This window comes from Simochromis diagramma, unplaced genomic scaffold (genome assembly GCF_900408965.1).
Source record: "Simochromis diagramma unplaced genomic scaffold, fSimDia1.1 OVJJ01000302.1, whole genome shotgun sequence".
NCBI classification, from domain to species: Eukaryota; Metazoa; Chordata; class Actinopteri; order Cichliformes; family Cichlidae; genus Simochromis; species Simochromis diagramma.
The window spans coordinates 5,965,924-5,990,121 of NW_024386792.1; the positions used below are offsets into that span (position 1 = coordinate 5,965,924).

The 24,198-nt window shown below is 39.7% G+C and overlaps 1 protein-coding gene across 3 annotated transcripts in view; it reads left to right on the plus strand.

Moving 5' to 3' along the window:
* Nucleotides 1-24,198, plus strand: part of tbck (TBC1 domain containing kinase) — a 52,988-nt gene that overhangs the window by 5,627 nt on the left and 23,163 nt on the right. For all 3 annotated transcript variants that reach the window (XM_040024029.1, XM_040024030.1, XM_040024031.1), the window contains 13 exons: nt 39-177; nt 277-376; nt 672-721; nt 853-982; nt 1,123-1,221; nt 1,296-1,358; nt 1,458-1,584; nt 1,750-1,800; nt 1,901-1,984; nt 4,726-4,811; nt 7,802-7,838; nt 13,483-13,644; nt 23,954-24,126. In XM_040024029.1, coding sequence (XP_039879963.1) covers nt 39-177; nt 277-376; nt 672-721; nt 853-982; nt 1,123-1,221; nt 1,296-1,358; nt 1,458-1,584; nt 1,750-1,800; nt 1,901-1,984; nt 4,726-4,811; nt 7,802-7,838; nt 13,483-13,644; nt 23,954-24,126 — 1,301 coding nt within the window. The remainder of the gene's footprint in view (nt 1-38; nt 178-276; nt 377-671; nt 722-852; nt 983-1,122; nt 1,222-1,295; nt 1,359-1,457; nt 1,585-1,749; nt 1,801-1,900; nt 1,985-4,725; nt 4,812-7,801; nt 7,839-13,482; nt 13,645-23,953; nt 24,127-24,198) is intronic.

A 24,198-nucleotide genomic window follows, 5' to 3' on the forward strand; every position in this document is an offset into this window, starting at 1 on the left:
CGGTTGGGTTTTTACTCTTTTTGTGTGTGTGCTATTAGACGACGATGAGGATTACCTGTTGGAGCGGGCCATAGATGAGGTTTATCATCTGTGGTGTCTGGCAGGTGGAGACCTAGAAAAGGAGCTCACCAACCAGGAAATCATTCAGTCCAAACCACCGATCTCCACACTGCCCAAGTATAAAACAACATATGCACAAACACAAAAGACTGAGCGGTTGGCAGTTTTTATTTAAATTTTGAGCCTGTCTGCATCTTGATTGCATCTCCTTTTCAGTTTCGTCTTGGAGGATGGGGAGACGTTTGGCCAGGGCAGGGATCGGAGTTTCTTGCTCGATGACACGACAGTGACGCTGTCTCTGTGCCAACTCAGAAATGTAAGACCGTAAAATGTGTACATTTCTTTATGAACACTCCTGCACTATCTGCAGCCTTCTGGGCTTCCTTTGATATACTGAAAACAACTGCAGTCATTATGCCACTCGTACTTTTGTATTAATAAGTGTGTTTTTATTAGTTGACAAAATCTTTTAATGTTGCCTTGCTGTATTGCAACTGCAGTAAAATTGCACTTGCAATGGAAACTATAAATTACTATAGAGACTAGATATTTATAGAAACTATAAACCTCTGTTACTGTTTTTACCATAAGTGGTCTTTTCTTTCCCCCAGAGGTTGAAAGATGTTGCCAGAGAAGCCTATTACCCTCTCCTCGAAGATGAGTAAGTGCTCTCAATCTTGAAGTTGCTCTTGTCATCCTCTCCTCCCCTTTAGTACTTTACACCTTACTTCATCATTTATTTTAGCTTGAGAAATGTCATACCCCCCCTCTGCTTATTTCTCCCTCCTCCAGACAGTCGAGTTTGCCCCAGTCCAACAGCAGCAATGAACTGTCGGCCGCCGTCACGCTGCCACTCATCATCCGTGAAAGAGACACCGAGTACCAGCTCATCCGCATCATCCTCTTTGACAGATTGCTCGAGGTTTGGGCTCCATACAAATTCATATGCAGCACTCAGCATGCAAAAGCATTTCCTCAGTTTCTGTCCTGTATTTGTAGTATTTGTTGTTTAAACGTGTTATTGTTAGACTGGGACTCAATAATGTATTGTTTTGACTTTAGGCCTACCCGTACAAGAAGACCCTAGTGTGGAAAGAAGCCAGAGTGGACATTCCCCCGCTTGTACGAGGGCTGGCGTGGGCTGGCCTGCTGGGCATTGAGGTACAAAATAAATCATGAAAAGTTGCATTTTTATATTTGTTTGTGGTACCGCTTACTCTCCTTCTTTTGCACAGGGTGACATTCAAGCTAAATATGAAGGTATAGACAAGGATACTCCCATACCAACTGACAGACAGGTACACAGCTGTTTAAAAATGCATGTTACGCCGTGTATACAAGTGGATTTAATCTTGCTTCATTCAGTCTCTTTTGTCTTTTCGTGCACATGCTTACAGATTGAAGTGGACATCCCACGGTGCCACCAATATGATGAGCTGCTGTCATCTCCCCAGGGCCACATCAAGTTCAGACGTGTGTTGAAAGCGTGGGTGGTGTCTCACCCTGACCTGGTCTACTGGCAGGGTCAGTCATTCTCTTGTAACTCGCACTATTTATTATTGTACTGTACATAAATAGACACTAGGTGGTGGTCATGCCACACTTTTCAAATTCCTTGTTAAATTTCTTGACCCTACAGTTGAATTTGTGTGAAGATCATGAGCTGTTCTGATTTGATTTTCACTTCAGGTTTGGATTCGCTTTGTGCCCCCTTCCTATATCTGAATTTCAACAATGAAGGCAAGACTTTTAATGTGAACTCATGTAGCTAACTAGTATTTTATCTCCATTTTATTTTCATACTTTTCATACTTTCATTTTTATCTGATTCTCTTCCCAGCTTTGGCATATGCCTGCATGTCTGCCTTCATCCCCAAGTACTTGTACAACTTTTTTCTGAAGGACAACTCTCATGTAATCCAAGGTAAGCTATACTTGAGTAATCTTCGCACAACTCAGAGAGTTACTTACGCACTAATGAAGTATTCAGTTTTCATTCTTTGAGCAGACGCTGTTCCATATTATTTTATTACTTGTTGTCATTTCTACCGGTTATCATATTTAGTCAACTGCAAGTTAAGTAATAAGCATTAAACGTGGTCTGAGCATTCAGTTAAGTTCAAAAGCAAATTATCATCGGCTGGCACTGAGCATCAGCCCGTCAGCTCAATGTTGATTAAATTTTGGCTCCATGTTGCTTCTAAGCTCCGAAAACTAATTTCAGTCTTTCTTAATGGAGTTTGCAGCTGAGTCACATCATTTAGAGATAGGGAAACAAATGAAACTGCAAGTGCCTGCAGAGAAATGTCACAGGCAATTCGTATGTGACTGATAAACAGCTGCACCATACACCTCTTGAACTCCATGGGGAATGTGACTATTATCATTTCTTCCCCTGCTAGATGCCCTGGAGAGAGCTGTCTAATGTTTATCTTTCTGGTCAGAGCTCCTTTGTAGATGAACTGTGTGAAAAAATGGGGCTTGCACAGCTTTGTGCAGCATGAGTTTACATTCACTATGTACTGAGGTTGAGAAAGGCTGAAAAGTGGATCAGGAGAGTACGAGCAACATGTGGGTTTTCCTTTTTTTTTTTTTTTAAACACATAAGAGTTGACCAAATTTCAATAAAACTGATTCACTTGATGGAATTACTACACTCAAGCTTTTCTCAGTCACGTTTGTGTATGTTTTTCTTTGATGAACAATACTGCACCACCCCTCATTTCTTTATATTTTGCTTGAAAAAAGAGAAATAGGTTCAGCAGTTTATTGAAACGTGTACAAATATACATAGCAATGCAGTATATAAGGAAAAAACTGAGTCAATAGTCAACATTTGGTATGACCACCTTTATTCTTCAGCACAGCCTGAACTCTCTTAGTCTGATTGCTTTACATTTCAATCAATCAATCAAGGCTTTATTCGCCACGTGCAGGTTGCCCTGCAGTGAAATAGGACCCCCCCTCCCCCCGACCTTACACACACAACACAGACATCACATGAGGATACAGGTCGGAGATCGGTAGCGTTACAGAAAAAAACACTGAAATATACACTACAATGGGAAAGTACAAGAGGAAAAAAAGAGACCTCTACTCATGCTGGGCTCCTGGGAGGACAGCATGAGAACAGGAAACAAAAAAACTCCTCTGCACAAAAAAGCACATAAATGTCCACAGCACAACATTATGGAACACGTGACAAGCCACAGGGTCGGGTGGGGGGTGAGGAGTAATCCGAAGCAAACACAGCAGCCATCTTGCCCAGCACTACCATTCCAGCGTGGGCTCAGACCCGCCGTGTTCCCAGGAGGGAACAAGCATCGAAGGCGTTTGGAAAGGGAGGGGGGATGAGTGTGTGCATATTACTGTATATGTATGTGTGTGGTGTCCAGAGTTCAGCTGAGACAGTGTCCTTTCGCCCTGCTAGGCTAAGTAAACAGTCTTCCAGCCAACCCAGGTGGCCTTGCATGGAATGGGAAGGAACAGACTAAACACGGTCGTTATCAGGGTGTTTTTGTTCGGCTGCAGCCTTGCGACCACAGCTGGCGCCGAAAGGGTATCCACATGAAGTGATGGTGCTTTTTACTTTAGTGCGAACAGCTCATATGAATTTCAAAGCCGTTCTAACAGTCCAACACTGGTCTCTCAATCTCCCGTTGGAGAGCCGTGAGCTTCTCCATGATGTAAGTAGTCGTTGGGAATAGTTCTCCAGTCTTCTTGAAGGACATTCAAAGCTCTTCTTTGGATGTTGGCTGCCTTTTCTTCTCTTCTTTGTCAAGATGAGCCCACACTGCTTCAGTAATGTTGAGGTTTTGACTGTGGAGAGGCTATTACCTAATAACTGCTATGACGCCTTCCAGTCAGGTTTTAGACAGAACCACAAGGTTCCATCTTGGGACCCCTTCTGTTTAACATTTACATGCTCCCACTGGTGAATGGTTTAGGACCAAAATACATCAGTGACCTCCTGACCCAGTATGAACCTTCCAGATCCCTCAGGTCATCTGGATCTGGTTTTTTTATCAGTTCCCAGAGTCCGAACCAGACACAGAGAAGCTGCATTCAGCTTTTATGCTCCATATATCTGGAACAAACTCCCAGAAAGCCTCAGATCAGCTGAAACACTCAGTTTATTTAAATCCAGGTTGAAGACTCACCTGTTCTCAGCTGCATTTGAATAAAGCACCAAATCCACACTGTTAAGCTTAAATTTCAAAACTTATATTTTAACTACTGATTTTATCTACTGTTCTGATTTTATCTACTGTTTTTTTTTAATCAATTTTAAATCGTGCTTTTTATTGTTTTTGTTTTTTTAATGTCTCTGTAAAGCACTTTGAATCACCTTGTTGTTGAATTGTGCTATATAAATAAACTTGCCTTGCCTATTGAGGGGAATATTGACCTTCAAGCTCAATAAAATTGTAAAAAATCGCCTTATATACTTTATTTCATTTATGTTTGCATATGTTTCAATAAATTGCTGCACCTATGTTTAATTTTTCTTGCAAAATATAAAGAAACGAGAGGTGGCTCAACACTGTTGGTTTGTATTTTCTACTGGTTACTATAGAGCTTTGTTTGGTCAGACCTACTGTTCTTCACGCCTGAACACTCAAACTACTCAGTACACTCTTTATGGACCTTTTGCCTCTTTTTCAGAGTACTTGACTGTCTTCTCTCAAATGATTGCCTTCCATGACCCAGAGCTAAGCAACCATCTAAATGAGATTGGCTTCATCCCAGATGTAAGTTACCAAGAGTGCAAGTGTTCTGGCAGAGTGATGAAAATAAAAGTCAGCAGCGTAGGACATGCCTGGTTATTAACATTTTTTTTGTTATTGCAAATGTATATTTAATGGCAAGTCAAAAATAGTGCAAAAATATTCTTAGTGTCTCATTGCCAGGGGACAAAGAAAATGACCATCCATAGATTGTTACGTATATCTTTTCATAGTCAATGACATTTTTTGTTCCACATCCCCATTTCCAGAATTTGTGGCCAGGGTCAAGTTTTCCCCATAGTCTGCTGGTAATGATTTATACAGCGGCTAATGTCTGCAAGGCACACTTAATGATTGTCCTCTGTCAGGCTTACCTTATTTCTCTTACTTTGCGCCACCTCTCCTCGCCCTTTGCTTTCCTTCTTACGGCTCTGCTCAGACAGTGACAAGGTTAAAGTCTCCACCGTCTCTCCAGGGTTTCAGTTTGTGTGCTGATGAATGTGTGTCATCCACAGCCCGGCCTCTGAGACGTTACCCGATGAAAAGTGGGGTCTTTATCACAGAGGAGTCAGGGATTTAAGTCTCTATTTCCTCAGTGTCTGATATTGCAGCTGTAAAATGGAGCAAGTGAAGCACCAAACTGTGCTTGTTGATTGTCAGAATATGAAAGTGTATGGGGAAAAAATGTAGCCTGCAGGTGATTTTGCTTTTTTTTTTTTTTTTTTTTGGCTTTTTAAACATGTTTTTATATTAAACAGATGCCCTGTTGTAATTATTTTAATCTTTTGCGCCTTCATTGTTCAGACTTGGGCCTTCCAAAAACTGCTTATCATTCTGGGTTGTCATTTAGAGCATGTACAGTACTGCCATTTCAAAGGGGACTTTGTATGCTTGCTTTTGTTGTTAGGCCAGGGCAATACTGGAACACTCTTTGTTGATACAGCTTTCATGCTTGATTTCAGTCCCAGTAATCAGACTTTATATATAATAAATCCCTTTTCCCTTTGTGAACTGCAGAGCACACTCTGAGCTGTTGTTTTACTCAGGCAGTAAATCCATCTGCACTAAAAGGCCGAATGTCACTGCAGTATGAATGGATTTCTCATACATGCAAACCGGAACATGGCTAGTTCAACACACTTTGTCTTTCAGAAAAAAAGAAAAAACCAAAAATGTTGTGCAAACATGCAGAAACCACAAGTAATCTTTGGAAATGCTGCAGAGTTCCTGGACTCCGCTCCAGCGGAGTCAAATTGCATGTTGCCAGTGGTTTAATTCAGGGCCACTTTCAATTTTGGCTACATCGCCTCTCCTGAGTCTGCCATTTACACCTACGCTAATCCAATCTGGCTGCACTCGCAGTCCTGCTGCTGGGCTGTTGCGGCTGAGGATGAGACTCTGAGTGCAGTGGCCGTCTCGTCACACTTAGGCACACAAGAGGTCCACTGAACAGTCACCAGCTCCCTCGCAATTAGCAATCAGTAAACTGGCTGAGATAACTCTGCTGTTGCTGCTCCAGAGCTTTTGCCGCTGAAATTTACAAAGCCTTGGTGACAGTGGCCAGCAATTAGCAGTTGCTAGAACAGTTGGTTAATGGCGTAATGTGTGTTGTGTGTGTGTGTGTGTGTGTGTGTGTGTGTGTGTGTGTGTGTGTGTGTGTGTGTGTGTGTGTGTGTGTGTCTAGGTCTGTATCTGTCTGTGTGCCTTATTTCATTTCAATTTTATGCTTTTCCTCCCGGGGAAGTGCAGAGAGTAAATAAGAGAGAAAGAAAGGACGAATGACAAGATCAGTATATTGAGATTCATTTTCATTGTTAGCGTTTTTCCCGTCGACTTATAACCAAAGTCAGCAGTTTGCTCTTTATTGCTGTTACGGTTTCTTAGCTGTGGAGATACACAGCCATGTGTGCTGCTTTTCTCAGAGATTGATTCATTTCATTTGAGTCTTAGCATGTTATTTTGAGTTGATGTGTTGAATAGTACGCACACATGAATGCTGTATGTGATCCCCTGCTGAATTGGTAAGTTTGCTCTCTTCCAAAGAAATGAACAGTCTTAAATTTTTGTGCTAGTTTCATTTTAATGGAATGAGAGTCAAATAAGTATTTTATCCCCAAGCAGAACATAGCAACTGGTGGAGAATCCCTTGTTGGCAAGCTCAGTGGTCAGACGTTTCTTTTAGCTGGTCACCAGGTTTGCATACATCTCAGGAGGGATTCTAGCCCACCCGTCTTTACAGAGACTCTCTAAATCATTTTCTTACTTGCTGCTTGGCAGCTCAAAGCTTCAGCTTTTCTTTTTTGCCTTTTCTTTTTATGGTACAGTAGATGGCCCTGTCCTTTGGCCCCTCAGTGTGGTGATGTCATCCTGTAACCTTAGCAGAAAAAAGTCCAAGAGTAATGTTTCCACCTCTGTGTTTGACCGTGGGGATTGTGTTTTTTGGGTCATACTCAGCATTTTTCTTCCTCCCAGCAAGTCAGGATGAGTTGATGCAAAAGAGCTCGATTTTGGTTTCATCTGGTACCAGCCCTATTCTCCCAAGTCTTCTGTAAATCATTTAAATTTCTTCTATTTCTGAATAATTGGACCAGCATTTGTCAGCTTCTCTCCAAGCTTCTTGCTGATGGTCTTTGTGCAGGTTCACAGTCTTGTCCCTGACGTCCTTTGACAGTTCTTTGGTCTTACCCACGAAATGAATTGTTTGGACAGGTGTACTTACATATAACAACTTATCTATAATTGAATAATCGATCAATCGATTGTAATCTGTGTGCAATATGGGCACACAACCTGTGGCAGCCAAAATTCATGCTGTTATGTGTTATTTCTGGATTTTTAGTTGACATTCTGTCTCTCTCCATTAAAATGAAACTACCATAAAACTTAAAGACTGTTTATTACCATGTGTGTGTGAGCAAACTTAAAAATTCAGGAGGGGATCATATCATTATTTTCCCCAATGTATAAGTTATGCTTATGTCATCATCTTTTTTCTCTTTTCTTTTTCCGCACAGCTTTATGCTATTCCCTGGTTCCTAACAATGTTTACACGTAAGTACTCTTTTTCTTTTTTTTTCACCCACAATGCCCTGGCTTGATGTGGCACTGAGTGTAATCAAAAACTTTCACAGGATATTTGAAGTCAGCTTTTCGTCTGAGTGCAAATAAAAAGGACTGAAAAGGTCATTGGCTCAAATTTCGAGTTCTGTAGGTTTTTTTTAATTTATTTTGGTCATGGTGACCTTTACTATCGCTGCTAATTAATTCCAGTCCTGAAGGGAAAGGACAGAGTCGCTCAGTCCGGCATCAGCTGAGATGTTGACCGGCACAGCTTCTTTTTTTTTTTTTTTTTAAATTTGTATTTATCCGGATAAATAGTAAAAAATCCAACTTGTGACCAACAAGATAAATCAGCTGCTCAAATGTGTGTTGTATTCAAAGCGAGAAAAGAACAAAAAACACATATTCTGATGAAAACTATCAACCACTGCTGGCTTTATTCAGAACTTTCAATTTCGTCTCACATGAGGGGAGCTCAGTTATTACTTAGTAATTTATAACATGAAATATGACAGCTCACAGTTCAGGTGCAGTTGTTTTGCTGAGCTGAGTTTGCAGTGAATCTATAAAATCTGCCAGAGAAAGGACCTGATTTACTTGAGTACATTTTTTCAGCCTGCACAGAGTAAAGTCATTTAATAATGAAATAGAATGTTGGAATAAATAATAAAGTAATTGTCCAGAATGTATAAAATCCATACTAACGATCTGAAGTTACAACTGCAATTCTGCCTGTCTGTGTAAAGAATACAAACTCGCTAAATAAACGTCCAGCTTTGCTTGAAGTATTTCATGAAATAAAGATAAAATAGCCAGTTAGAGTGACGACTGTTTGGAAAAGTATTGATTAGAGTGCATGAATTTAAAGCGATCAATAATACATTTGTACATGAAGGCCTTGAAAATATTTTAGAGGTGATATGAGACAGAGGAAAGAATACAGTATGTGGTAGAACACGGGTAGGATGTGGCAAACAAAATCAATCCCAGGCGCTCGACTCCAGGATGATAAAAATAAAAAGCCTTTAATGAATATGGATTTGAAAAATGATAAAAAATGCATTAACAATTATCGGCATGCTTGCCTCCCTCAAGAGAACCTGGAGGAGAGCATGATGCTTTTTTTTAAAAAAACTCTTCTATATTTATTAATGGTATCTCTACGTTGTTTTGGTGGGCTGGATTTGGATTTTGTATAATCCATCTTACCTCTGAGTTTCTTCCAGTTTTAAGGCCACCAAGGATGCAGGTGGTAGAGTTAAAAAAAACAACAAGAATCTAACCTCCCTAATAGGACTGTTCGATATAACGATATATATCGGATGACAATATAAAAACGTCTATCGTTTCATTTTACGCTATCGTTTGTTTCGTGGTGTCGCAAAATAAACTGTTTACAGCAATATTTTGTCATGGTTCTGATGGTCACTGTAGTGGCTATATTAATTTCTTAAACTTCTCTATTTCTCTTATATTTAATATAACCACACTACAGACGGACAAGCGCCTATTTTTACGCGTTGTGGTTAGCAACAACGACGGTAACACCATCGCGATTCCGCTTGTTTATGTGCCACATAAACCTTTCACAATAAAGCTCAAGATCCTGTTTAGACTTTTCAAAATAAACTGAATCACGTGAAAGAGCAGATTATTTACGGATGAGAAGTAAAAAAGAGCCGCCAGGTGCTAAAAAATAAACCTTAGACTCAAACGTTAGAACAGGCTTTTCCCCGCAACACGCCATGTCATAAATACTCACAAAGAAAACGGCGGCCGTTACAACTTATGTCTAAAAATGTATAGTTTCATGCATCTGTTAAAACACTCGACTCCAGCTACATGACGCGCAGCTGAAAACACTTCCCGCAAGTCGAGCTGCCCGAGATTCACAGAATTTACAGAAAATGTTACATTTTTGTGATTTATATCGTTATCGGGACGATAGAAATCTTATATCGGGATATGAGATTTTGGTCATATCGCACAGCCCTACTTCCTAAAGAATCAAAAACATCAGAAACAATGTCTGAGGAGCTTGGGGACATCTACTGTCTCCTCTGGTCACTATGACAAGGGTGTGTACTTACTGTGCATACACTGCAAGCATGGATAAATATGCAAAGGACACCACCTAAGAAAAGTTATTTGCTAATAGTTTGCTAATGCTTTTAACTAGAGATGGACCGATCCGATATTACGTATCGGTATCGGTCCGATACTGACCTAAATTACTGGATCGGATATCGGAGAAAAATAAAAAATGTAATCCGATCCATTAAATATCACGAAAGCACCTCACAAAACTTGCAACACGCCATAACTCACCTCAGAACATTAGCACGTCGGAGCAGTATGCATCACGTGATAGAGCGGCTGTGGCATGCGGGACCTGTCGGTGGTCTGGATAGCACGTGGAGCTTCGCTAGCAACCCAGCATTTCATCTCCGACAAAGTTATCCCGAGAGAAGTAAAGCAAGTGTGTAAGTCCATCTCTGAATGTTTGTAAAGCATTCCTGCGTTAAGCTTAACAAGCGATATATGGAGCGACTGCCTCTTCTTGCTGCTACTTCAATCATGAAACTGCTTAATGATCAGCTGATCGGCTTTTCTGTCGCGAGTCCGTGTCTCTAGTTTGTTTTTGGCCCACTTTGCACCAGAAAGAGGAAACCAGCGGCTGAACAACAGCAGCACGTTTAAGCTTGATAAGCTGTTGTTAGAAGTTATTTAATATTACTTTCTACTCGAGGATCTTTTTCTACGTAGCTGACGCTGGTAACTGTGCAGGGGCGGATCTAGCAAAGTTTAGCCAGGGGGGCCGATAGGGCATTAACAGGGAAAAGGGGGCACAAAGACATACTTTTCTTTCTTATTCTCATTTAAAATGTCGAGCTTTTAATAAATAATTATCTGACACCCAACGTTTTAATTTGATGTAAAATGAATAGAAGTCAATTACTGTATATAGTGACTATTAAGTCTAACATATATACCCTAGTAAGCTATAGTACTTTTTCCTTTGGAAAGGTACCATCTGTGCAGTCTGCAATTTTGTTGAAGAAAGATGTTGAATCTATTTAATATTTCTTGAAAAATAATTGATTTCTGTGCATTTCTTTTCACACTGCATCAAATTAAGGTTGATTACGTCGATTAAGCATCATGAGGTGGAGCGTGAGGGGTGGTTCCCCATTTTTTATTTATTTATTTTTGTTGTTGCTGGGAGTTGGAACCCTATTAGTTAGGTTGCTTAATATTTACGCTAAGTACTCTTTAAAATACCAGAATAGGGAGGATGGTGTAGGTTTAAGTCTATTAGATTGATCAGTATTGCTGAACTATGAAATAATTTTTTTTTGCATACAGGTATAACAGAATAGCTTTAGTGTAGTTGTTTTAAACTTGAGTATGAACTTATACAAAATGCAGCAAGATATTTAAATAAAACAGTTTTGTTGATTAAAAAACACTATATCGGATTCATATCGGTATCGGCAGATATCCAAATTTATGATATCGGTATCGGTATCGGACATAAAAAAGTGGTATCGTGCCATCTCTACTTTTAACACATCTGGCCCTTCTGTACACACAAACACAAGATTAAGTCACTTTCTTTAAGTTCAAACCCTTGTTAGTCACTACATGCGCTTCCCTGAAAAACAAAGCAACTAATCGTCCACTTCCTGTTCAGACCAGCTCACACATGCCCGAAGATGTGTTATACTGTATGCATTAGTATGTATGGGCATTATTTCAGAAAAGGGTCCTCAAGTGCTAATTTGGACCGAGATCGTTTAAAATTAATATGAAAGTCATATTACTGCAGATGTGGCCTTATAAACTTGTACTTTGAGAGGGTTGGAAAGTTATTATAGTCTTAAAATTTTTGATAGTGCTGATCTGGATGTTTTTGAAGTTGGCCTCATGATAAAGGGGGCTTTGTAAAACTTCAACAAGTACAGAGAAGGTGAAAACTTACTTTTTGATGTTCTTCAAAAGAAATGCATAACTTATCAATCAGTGAACTACTGCCAAATGATCTTATTAGCCTTTTGGGATGATCTAGATGTAGATATTTAGATCAGCAATATTAAGCATTAGATTAAAAGGAAAAGAAAATGTTCATAAAAATCATTTTTAGTGTAAAATTAGCAGGTTGCAGTCTTCACAGTGATGCAGGTTGGCAGGTTTCTTTGTGTTTTAGTGAATTTAAAAAGTTGTGATATGTATGCTTCCTTTACCGGTGTAGCATCAAACATATATATTATTATCATCATTATTATTAAAGGGACATTTTTTCAAACATTTTTGTGGGGGGTGGGGATTTGGCATGCTCCCAGCATGAGGTTTGTCAGCGGATGGCAGCATTACACTTTGATCCTTTCACTGAGTGCAGGTATAGCGCAGAAAAAAGATCATATTAACAGGGGCCCAAAATTAAATGATATGCAATTAACCTGTTTCCCTCTAGGCAAACCGTCATTTACAGCAACTGTTTTAATAACTTGCTACCTTGTCGATATAAATTTTGATCGTTACACTAGAGCTGTGGTATTGTGCAGACTGTTACAGACATTACACAATTTGTAATTTACACTAATTGAAGCCAGATTAGTCTGCATGTGCACTATCCACTGATGTTTTTGAACCCTTCACCTTGCTCGGTGATACATCTTCAGTTAAAACCACACACACAGAGACCAGTTCTGGTGTGGGGAGTGTGAGTTGTGACCCTTTTAACCCTTATCCTCCCCCTGAGGCTGTGTGTGAGTCCAGTATTCACGAGGTGTGCCCTTCTGACTGCTAATGTCCCCCATCCAATATGAGACAAGGTTGGAGGGTCATCTTCCATTCACACACAGACACACTGACTGTCACTCACATGCACCGGCCAACTCGGCTGACTGCTAATGCGGTGCAGATCCTCCGAGGCATTTTCACAGCTCTCACCACAGTCACATTTTGCCCACACACACACACACACACACACACACACACACACACACACACACACACACACACACACACACACACGCATGTCAGCTTGCCTAGTATCCACCTTAACAAACCCCCGAGATGATATAAACAGGTGGACAATGCTGGTTCCCATGCATAAATCTATACAGAAGGGAAACCTTAAATTTTAAAACACTGAGAGTAATGTGACTGAAATAATAACTGCTCTGAGACGTATTATCAGGATGTGGTTTTATTTGGCTTGGAATAACCTGTGCAGGTTTCTTGCTCTAAAGCTCCTCAGCCCCCTGATGTTCTTCCTGTCATTTTTCCACAACAACACCCACCTTGAAACATTTTCCCAGCTGCCTCCCCCACATCAAATATCCCTCCAGGCAGCATTGACAGTGCACAGTTTTGTTTAGTGAGCTCCCCGTTTTAAACCCATAAAGCCATGTTAAGTAAACGCACTGTGCACATGCAAATTATCCTCATTATACACAAACTGATTATCTATTTCTCACTGTGTGCATGCTGCATGGTATTGTCCCATTTGCAGGATCCCATTGAGCATCTCTGGAGGCATGTTTCTTTTCAGGCACTCTCATATTCACTTACTTTGTAAAATCTTGTCTTTGTTGTGTTTTTTTTTTTTTTTTATGTACCCACAATACAGATGTTTTTCCACTGCACAAGATCTTCCACCTGTGGGACACGTTGCTCCTGGGTAACTCCTCATTCCCATTCTGTATTGGCGTAGCTATATTGCAGCAACTCAGGGACCGCCTATTGGCTAATGGCTTCAATGAATGCATCCTGCTCTTCTCTGACCTGCCAGGTAAGAACATCATCTGGTATGTACATCAGTGTATTTACACAGACTTTCCCTATTCCCTCTTTACAATTCTGTTCCATACAAGTGTTACTTAATTACCTACAGCCAAACAGTATATATGAGAGTTTCCTAAAAGCTTTAAAATCTCTCATGTAAGCAAAGAAAAGTCAAACAAAAACACTTTTTTTCTGCCTTTTTTAAAATCTCACTCGAAGTGTTTCCATCTTAAAGCAGCGTGCATTTCTAGGAGGCAGTTTCTCAGAGTACTTATGTGCGCTCATGTGTCTGAGTTAATGATATCCTCAAAGCAGACAGCTCTGCACTCTTATACAGACATACTCGCTGCTTGATGTGCTCCCGGCGCTGCCGCGCTCTGCTCTGCATCTACTGAACAGTCAATTGCTGCGCCCTGGAATTAGTCTGCTCGCAGCCTGTTTGCTTCTTCATCATTTACATCATCTTCATTCAGAGTTTAAACTCTTTTTGTCTTAGCGTCTCTTGTATGATATCATTAAATGAGCAATTGCAAAATTCCAGGTAGATACAAACAAATAAAGTCAGCGATAGCGATGTGAGAGTAGCATGTTGCCTGAGGCCCCTTCCTTCTTTGAGAAAGCAAAGAGACAGACATATTTACTGAAATGCAAAAAAAAGAACAAAAGGCAAAAGAATTAGGAAATGAATGCATACACCTGCACGTGGACAGACATTTCAAATTCGTTAATACCTCATTACACCACCTAAGCACCATTGTCAGTGCAGCAGCAAGAATGAGACGTAGGAGCAGGAAATATTGAAAAGTTGGGATGGCAAATACTTAGTCTTTTAACTTTGCAGTATCGTTGTTAATCCCTGCAGATTTCAGTGGTTTACAGACAAAAGAAGCAATTCCGACTCCTTTCTTGTACGAAGCAGGAGGAGGGCCAACAAATCAGGGAGGAATTCAGCGGGTTTGTTCTGTTCATACAGGCTTAATGGATATGCATACTTATTAACCATGTTGGTTAAATGTATTCAATTCTTTTCACAGACTCACTCCAGGTCAGAGTTATAAATGTGTTATGGGCAGACAGTGACAGAGTGCATTTGGGATTTTGCTGTTTCCGTTGACTGCATGTTGCCGTACAGTGACGAGTCCTAACAGTGTCTCTGATTATGCATCCACTTTACTGCTCCTTTTCACTTTCACAAAGCGATTACTTAGCAAAGTATCGGTGACATAAAGTCAGCAAGCGGCATTCTTGATGCATGTCTTCAGAATATAAGTTTCACCTGGGGGATAGCTCAAACAATTTCCTTTAAAACTATATTTCCAAATGGTGCTTAGCCCCTTTTTTTTCTTGCTGAAAGGCAAAATGACTTTGGGATTAAAAAAAAAAACCAATAGAGACAGGAACAATTTGTCCAAAAGGGACACTGGAGCTGACTGTAAACTGAGCCCCATCTTCTACAAACTTTAGTGGTTGCAAGACGTCATTGTTTTACTGCCCGAGTCCAGGAGATTCATGTGATTGAGGCAGAAGGCAAAAGGAGATCCAGTTCTCCTTATAAAGGTAAAATATGTTGGCCTAGAGCTGCAGTCAGCTTCTCTGGCAAGATTTCCTTGGAGTTGTTTCTCCTGCCAGCTTGTTTCTGTATATCACTGCCAGCCCCATTAGCGCAGCCTGTGTATACCTAGGTAGTTACAGTGTAGTATCTGGCACTCACTCTAAACTATATTAGGACTGAAATCTAGGCTGCTGCATGACCTCAAACAGGACTTGTTTACTTAAGCTTCGAGCCACAATCTGGTCCCTACTCACAATAGTTTTATATACCTTACAAAGACAGACTCCTAAGTTCTGCACACTTCAGCACAATATTTATCACTTCTAAGACAGCATGGGTCTATCTTCAATGGATTTATTGTTCTTTCTTTAGCCCCACAGTAGTGTGGCTTTTGAGATGCCATTGTGGGTCTGTCAGTCCACCGTAATGGTCAAGACTGTGATATTTCAACATGATGAATCCTTCTAACTTTGGTGCTTTGTCTCTACTAACCCCACTATCAGGTTAAAATTTCACTGCTTTAAAGCTTCAAACCTCTCATTTGTGAAAAATCCCCATTAAACTTGTCTGTGCTTTTAGGGGGAGGTTATCAAATGTTAGTGCAGTCCAGTGCCAAAGCCTGCAATCACATCTTTATATTTTACCATACCACACCACCTTATTTAAAAACTCAAAGAAAACAACAGCAGGACTGACTTAAAAAAAACAAAACCCAAAACACAACATAAAAGACAAATACAGACCAGACAGTAAAAAGATACGGGGACATATAAGAACTGTAGACGTTAACAATAAAGGCGTACATAAAAAGTGAAATAAAGTCACAGTCAACATCTCACAGTGGGTCGAAAGGCAAGAAATAGAAGGGTGTTTGTAAGCGAGATTTAAAGACAGAAGTGAAGGAGCTTGCCTGATGTCGTTTCACAGCTGCAAAAACTCTTTCACCTCTTAATTTGCTGTGCATCTTTGGAACAAGTAAAAGTATCTGGTCTGCTGACCTGTGTACAGTGTGTCTTTAAAAGCAGTGTACCAAAATACCTTAGCATGTTAACATTTAATTCAAAGCAAGTCCAGCATTTTAGGCTGCTACAAAGAAAGTATTTGTACAAAGACTGCAGTATTATTTCAGAGGAAGCTACAATAAATTCAAAATTTAGTCTCTTGAGCAACAAAAACTGAATTCTTAACATTTATGAATCATAGTGCAGAATATGTGATGGTCTATTCCCTGGTTTCGAGTGTGTTAGCAGGTTGAAAAGTTGACTGCTATCAGCTCTGACAGCAAGTGATGACACAGTGCAGGACACATTGAGCTTCCTATTTTGTAAGAATGAAAACTGCAGCTAAATAATTGTTATGATAAATCATCACAACATCAAAGGAGGTTTTAGTTTTTACTTCAGAAATACAATAACAAGTGATTTATAGATGTGAGCACTTAAATCATACATTTTATGAACGTGTAAAAGTATAGTAAATAACATAGAGGGAAATGCAGAGAACATGAACAGAAACAAAGGCTTAGTGTCATGTTTGAAGTTCTTTTTAATAGTGCTTCTCAGCAATTGATGAAAAAAATATGGTTTTGAAGGTCAGTGTGTGCTTTCCCTCACCACATTCATGTTCATGAAAGCGCACACGCACGCACACGCACACACACGCACACACACGCACACATAGTGAGTTATGGTAGACATCCTGTGATTTGTGTACCGCACCTGCTCCATTCTGCCATCAGGCGTGCAGAATTGATGTCCTCATACAACTGAAGCTCACATTCATTTGTTTCAGAGCAGAGTCCACATGCGTCACATTTTTGTAACTACAGGAGCTGCATGTATGGAGGCAGAAAATATATCCCATGCTGCTGGCTGGACATTATAAGAGAAGACAAATAGTCTGTCCAGCTTCTGCAGCACACACGGAAGGATAAATTACAGAATCGTTTGGATGCAATATCAAATATTACATATTTTACTGCATATGTTTAAACTCTCTTAGATATTAGATTAATTTAAATAACTTCAGGCTGAACCATCATGCAGTTTACTGAAAGCTACTTTGCAGCATTCGTGTAATCTCCACTTCACTGATTTCTGTTCATTTTGTTAATTTTAACTTGTGCATGATGGAAGCCTATACTTAGTGGTCGTGACTATGACTGTGAACCCAGAGAGCTTACATTACACATATGACTTATTCTGAGATTCAGTGAGTTGGATGAACATTGGAGAGATCTATAAGCAGACTTGACATTTAGTTGTGAAATTTTTAAAAAAAAAAGTCTTCTGCCTTTCTGTTCAAAGACGCAGCTACCAGAATAAAAATTAACAGTCAAGATAATATTGCAAGACAGTAGCCCTTAAATGGTTCAGACACACTCCTCTCTTTTCCTCTTTCTTGGTAGTAAATAGGAGTAGAGACATTAATTCTCAGTGACAAGCCTATTATGCATGACACAGGAAGTCTGTAGTTGCAAATTTTCCAACAAAGAAGGGAGGTCTAGATTCAAAGAAAAATCTGTCATGTTTTCAAGTATTCATGATGTCAGTTAAATCATGTGGTGTGTATTGTAAGTCATCTTCATACATGCAAATACAGACTTATCTCCACAAAACGCCTGTTTGAGTCTCCAGATTAAAAAAAGACAAAGGGATAAAGGACCCTGAATAGTTTTCTTTTAAGTGTTGTGAATGATTTAACTGAGTCGGTATATATCAGAGTATAACATAACATGTGAAGTAGGTGACCTGCTGTGCAACATTTAGACTCGGAGCGAGACATTCATCTCAGCTTCCCATTTGTTTGCAATTAATCGGATTCTGTGATTCCCATTTGATTAGTCTCGTATCCTCAGGTAATCTATAAAACTCTGTCCTGTTTGGAGACATCATTGATTCACAATGGCCCAGAGAGGCTCCCCAGCTGAAGGGGGAATCGTGTGTCTACTGATGATGCAGAGGCATTTGCCTTCACGGGACATTAGCATTTGCTTCAATGAGCCGAGATGGGCACAGAACTGATGAGCTCTACTTATAGATGTTTAGCTCTGAGAAAAACAACCATGACTTACTGAAACTGCTTATGGAAACACATCACAGACAGACACCTTGAACGTTAGTAGAAGGAGATGTAGAGGATGGAAAAAACAATGTCTCTAGGACAAATTTGCCATGTTACAAATTACATTTTCATTTACATTTTAGGATGAGTCCAATCGCCTGATGTGGAGCTATTTAAAATGGTATAAAAAAATGAAAAGGTGGTACTGGATAGTAAGTAAAGTATCTTAATGGATGTACATCTGTATTTATGGATGAGGAATCCTGCTGAAAGTTAAGTTTCCTAGACGTACTTTCAACATGGATAAGTTTCTATGTGAGTTACCAACGCTACTTATTTAATTTTAGAACCAAAAATAAAATAAATAATGCTGTTATATAATTTTGTTCCAACTGGTACCAGTATGCAATTAGCAGCCCACAGACTGACAGGCTGTGGGCAGCTAGTCGGCTTGTATAAAAACTTCATGCTGTAAAAATAAGTCAGATTTAAAATAAAAATAAAAAAATTGCCCCACTTATATGATTAACTAGCTGGATAATTTTGAAGGCTGTGACTTCTCAGAAAACATAGATTATAGTATATTTAAAACATAAACAAAAAACATTAAAGAATATGCTGCATTGTAGCTTATGTGAACATGCGTTGGCTATATTTACCGGTACACTTTGGTAGTTGGACTCCATTTTTAAAATTCAAAACTGCCCTAAATCTTCATGACATAGATTCAACAAGGTGTTGTAAACATTCCTTGTAGATTTTGGTGCATATTGACGTGAAAGGATCACACAGTTGCTGCAGATTTATCAGCTGCACATCCATAATGTGAACCTCCCGTTCCACCACATCCCAAAGGTGCTCTATTGGACTGAGATCTGGTGATGGTGGAGGTCATTTGAGTACAGTGAACTCATTGTCATGATCAAAAAACCAGTTCGAGATGATTTGGGCTTTGTGACATGGCATAGTATCCTCCTGGGAGCAGCCATCAGAAGTTGGTTAGACTGTGGTCATTAAGGGATGAACATGATCATTAACACCACTCATGTGGCAGGTAACAAGTGGTTATTTGAGTTATTTTTGCCTTCCCAGATGGAAGTTGTCTGCCCATTCTCATCTGGCCTCTGGTACCATAAAGCCAGAGAACTGCTGCTCACTGGATATTTTTATTTTTTGGACTATACTCTGTAAACACTAGAGATGATTGTGTGGGAAAATGCAGCAGACCGGCAGTTTCTGAAATACTCAGACCAGCACGTCTAGGAACAACAACAATGATACATTTGAAGTGACTTAAACCACCTTTGTTCCCTATTCTGATGCTCACTATGAACTTCTGCAGGTCAGCTCGACCATGTCTACATGATGAAATTGAGTTGGTGCACTGTAATTGGCTAATTTGATAGTTGCATTAATAAACAGTTGAATGTACCTAATGAAGTGACCAATCAGCAATATCTGAACCACTGTCTTTCACTGCTTTTCTTTTGTCTCAATATTTCTGTGTGTCAAGTGCAGCCTGACTTTGTAGCCACAATTGCAATTGATTCATTCAAAACTAAACATTTTTATACCTTCTTTAGATTTGATTTTCTAATTTTCTAGACTTCTAAAAGTCTAAGAAAAGAAATCAAGGCTTTACTTCTCAAAAGTATTTCTTCTGTTTTCAGCCAAATATCTCAGACAGATTGATTCACAAGAAGCAACAGTGCAATCAAACCATTTGAAGAATCCTTCTCATTCTTGTGACACAACTTGGAGTGAGCTCACTTGTTTGCAGGATATTATTGTCAATACTGAGCTGTCTTTACAAGATAGGCACTTCTATAACTCTTCTAAATCTAATACTGAATAATACCAGTAATACTGAACACTTCAGATCAGCTAAGATTGATTTCTTAGTGCGAGATGGTGGGTAAGTAGTGACATATATTGACTGGGTAAAGAAATAATTATGCAAACTTTCCAATAATGATACCTGAACAACTTACAGCTATATACTCACAGTGTAAATCATGGACCTAAGCAACTACTATAAGTGTACATTAAGTAATCACAATAATAAACTACACTACTTCACTATTGTGTAGATGTCATTGCACTACCAGAAGAGCTCTGACCCATCAGGCATAAACAGAAAGCCTCTGGAGGCTTGCCTTTGGTGTGATTATTTATATGAGCGTGAGGCCCTCTGGAATCATGTTACATTTTAAGAACAAAAATAGTTCATGACAACCCAATTTTTGATTTCTGTAAATGGTAAATGGCCTGTATTTGTATTGCGCTTTTACTTAGTCCCTAAGGACCCCAAAGCGTTTTACACTACATTCAGTCATCCACCCATTCACACACTGGTGATGGCAAGCTACATTGTATGCCACAGCTGCCCTGGGGCGCACTGACAGAGGCGAGGCTGCCGGACACTGGCACCACCGGGCCCTCTGACCACCACCAGTGGGGCTCGAACCGGCAACCTTCCGATTAGAAGGTTAGAAGACGAACTGCCAACTCTTGAGCCACGATCGCCCCACTGTATTCTGCAAACATTATGAATATGTTTTGATGCAGGATTCACAGATACAGTCAACCAATATCTCAGTTTAAATTATATACTGAGATATTGGTTACTGATATTAACGAGCAAGTGAACATTTTGATGTGTTAGAAACAGGAGAAATGGGCAAGTACAAGGATTTGAGCGAGTTTTGCAAGGGCCTAATTGTGATGGCTAGTTGACTGGGTCAGCATCTATCAAAATGTGATCCGAGAAAGGAACAGTGGTGAACTAGCGACAGGGTCATAGGTGTCTATGAATCATTGGTGAACGTGGAGAGCGAAGGCATCAAGTTGGACGGCTGTGTGTGTGCGCATTGCTTACTTGGGGACTACCTGGGATGCACTGGGATTCATCATGGCAAGAAGGCAACGCATCAGAAGCAGTGTGATGCTTTGGGGAATGTTTTGCTGGGAAACCTTGGGTCCTGTCATCCATGTGAATGTCACCTTGATCCTTCATGGTATCTGGATCTGGAGATTGTAAAGACCAGGTCAACACCTTGGGCTGTTTTTTTTGTTTTTTTTACCTTCATTCACGAGGAGTGTTGGAGAATGCTGTTCTTTTTTTAGGAGACCACTGCCATGGGGGAGTGTGTTGTGATTAGAGGACTGTGCTTGAACTAAAATGTTAACGTGTTGAAGAAACATCCACATGAATCCTGAGACTTCACAGCAGAACTTTGCATTGAATCTTATTCACTTCATCTGCCAATAGTTTTGATATTCTTCGATTGTAAGTGTGTATATTAAAGCATCATGCACTAGTATTTTGCTAGAAGTTATCCTCAGTAAGTTGCAGCTTCCCACAGATGACCCACAGTAGCTAGAATAACTGCAATGTCATAATGGATTACAGTTAAAGAAGTGCACCACTCAAAAAGTGACAAAGGGTTTGTCACAAGCCTCACTATTTGATTTTATTATGTACAGGTCACTGAAGGATAATTTTTTTTAAAATTTCATAGTGTGTTCGTTACAACATAATGGGTTGAAACAAATGCTCTATACTTATTTGAAATGACTGGTCTCTCATCTTCATGCTTGTAAGTTCCATCTTACATTAGCTATCGTCCAATTCCAAAAGGCCTTTGAGTTGCTCTTAACTAATCATGCTACTCTTCCATTTGTGGCAACAAGTCGCAGCCCACACTCAACACCTATACATAATTACGTAAATGTAATTTCATCTGACAAAAAAGAAAAATTGACTTCTTAACAAAATTGGCTGTGTGAAAATGCCCCAGCTGAGCCCAGGGCTTATTAAAGCAGCTATCAATCTCCTCTTCTTCATTTCTGCCTCTTTTAGTAGCAAGAGTGATTGCATGCAGCATTCATAGCTCTAGGGAGGGGAAAAATGCGTTTCCCAGAACTGCCTGCAAGCCTGTCGGTGAGGAATCTCAGACCTCGAGCATTTTTTTTCTCACCAGAATGGACCTTGTAACTGAGTTTCTGAGGTGCTAGCCCAGGAGAGCTAACAACCCCCTAACTTTGACACTGCGGCGGGACAGATGAGGGGAAAAGATATATCTTGTATATAGTTTCACTTGAGCCTTGGCCAGGTGCAGGTCATACCAAGGAGTGCTCATTAGCCAGTCTTGCTTATTAGCCACGGAAAAGAGGGGTGAAAAAGAGAGGCTGTCAGTGTAAGAGATTGCAAGGGAAAGAATTCCTAATTTATCCAAATCCTTGGCTAATCCAGTGACTCCCTGTTCCCTAATCCTCTCTATTCTCAGCACAAGAAGCAGAAAGGGTTTATAATAGTACAGAGGCATCGGGAGGAAGAGTAGAAATTTTGCTAGACAAGAGCTCAGATGAGAAGCGGCTGCTAAACGATGGGCAGTTATTATCTGAAGGAGCCACTGGCGCTGCTGGATGACTACTTAAGACTATTAATGGCAGCAAAATGCCAAGGTCAAACTGCTCACTTCTTTGACCAAACCTCCCACACTACATTTACATAATCTCTCAGGCTTTATATGTGAGTTGAGAGAAAGAATCACTTATTTTTTTAAATAATTCATTCATATTCTTACAAAGGAGTTAAACAGTTTGCTTAAATAAGATGTTGGTGTTAACTTAGAATGCAGAAATTAGCAGTTCTTTGATTTGTTTTACATGTAATGCTTAACTTACTACTATTAATAAGGCAAGTACTACAAACATTCATGTTTTCTCAGGCTGAGTATAGTAAAGCTTTGGCATTTTATTTAGCAGTGATATTTTATATTCTAAATGTTTTTTTTTGCCAATTGCCCAGTTTGAGACCTGCAGAACTACACAGAATTTCCAATAGTGTCAAATATACTGATTCTATAATAATAAGCTAAATAGAACTTAGAACTTTTTTATTGTCATTGTGCATTTCCCTTCACAGGGAAATTAGGTACCAAGACCACAAAAGTGTGAAGTACAGAAAACAATATACAAAGAAGAAAAACAATTTAAGTACAACAATAGAAGTACACTATATACACAGTGTATGAGTTACAGAAACATTCTGGGTGTACAAGGGCAATAATATAATATAATAAATAGGGTGGAAGGGCTATGGCCATTAAGGATGGGGATGGTAATTGCACATCTGCTAGAATATTGCACAGAAACCAAAATATCGCACAGAAAAAGGAAGGACCAAAATATTTCACAGGGAATGGCAGCAACAGAGTCAATTGCAGCGACAGAATAAAGTCTGTTCACACTCTTAATTTGCATTAATGGTTCTGACAGGCGGTAGAAGCTGTTCTTTAGTTTATTGGTTTTGCACCTGATGGATCTGAACCTTTTTCCGAAGGGCAGGACAACATTAGAGTAAAATATGAATAATTTACTATGATACGTGTTCTTTATGTTAGCCATGTGTCACGATGCTCTGTCCTAGAGCCTGACAGAGCAGCTTAGTAGCTAAGTATTGTAAAAAAAAAAATGCATTGATCATGATTAGGCTGCATGTATACATCAGCAGTTCTTTGGCTAGCTGGGTGAGCATAAAGAATATATGATTTTTCTTATACAAAATCCATCAGAAAGTATATGAAGAGTACTCTGTTGTTCAAAAGTATATTACTCTTTGACTGGGAGGGCCTCATGCACTGACAAGTAACATTTTTTTTAATATTGTTTGTCTCCTGTTATTTGTGGTGTGCAGAAATTGACATTGAGCGCTGTGTCCGTGAGTCCATCAGCCTGTTCTGCTGGACCCCAAAGAGCGCAACATACCGACAACATGCTCAGCCTCCAAAGGTTGCGGGCGACAATGGCTTTGTGAAAACGTCAACATACTACTCGTCTGACTACCAGGACATGCCCAAAACAGACCTGGTGAGTTTTACTCTCATACACATAAATTGCAAGGGGGAAAAAAGGTCTAAATTTAAAGTTGCCTAGCAACTG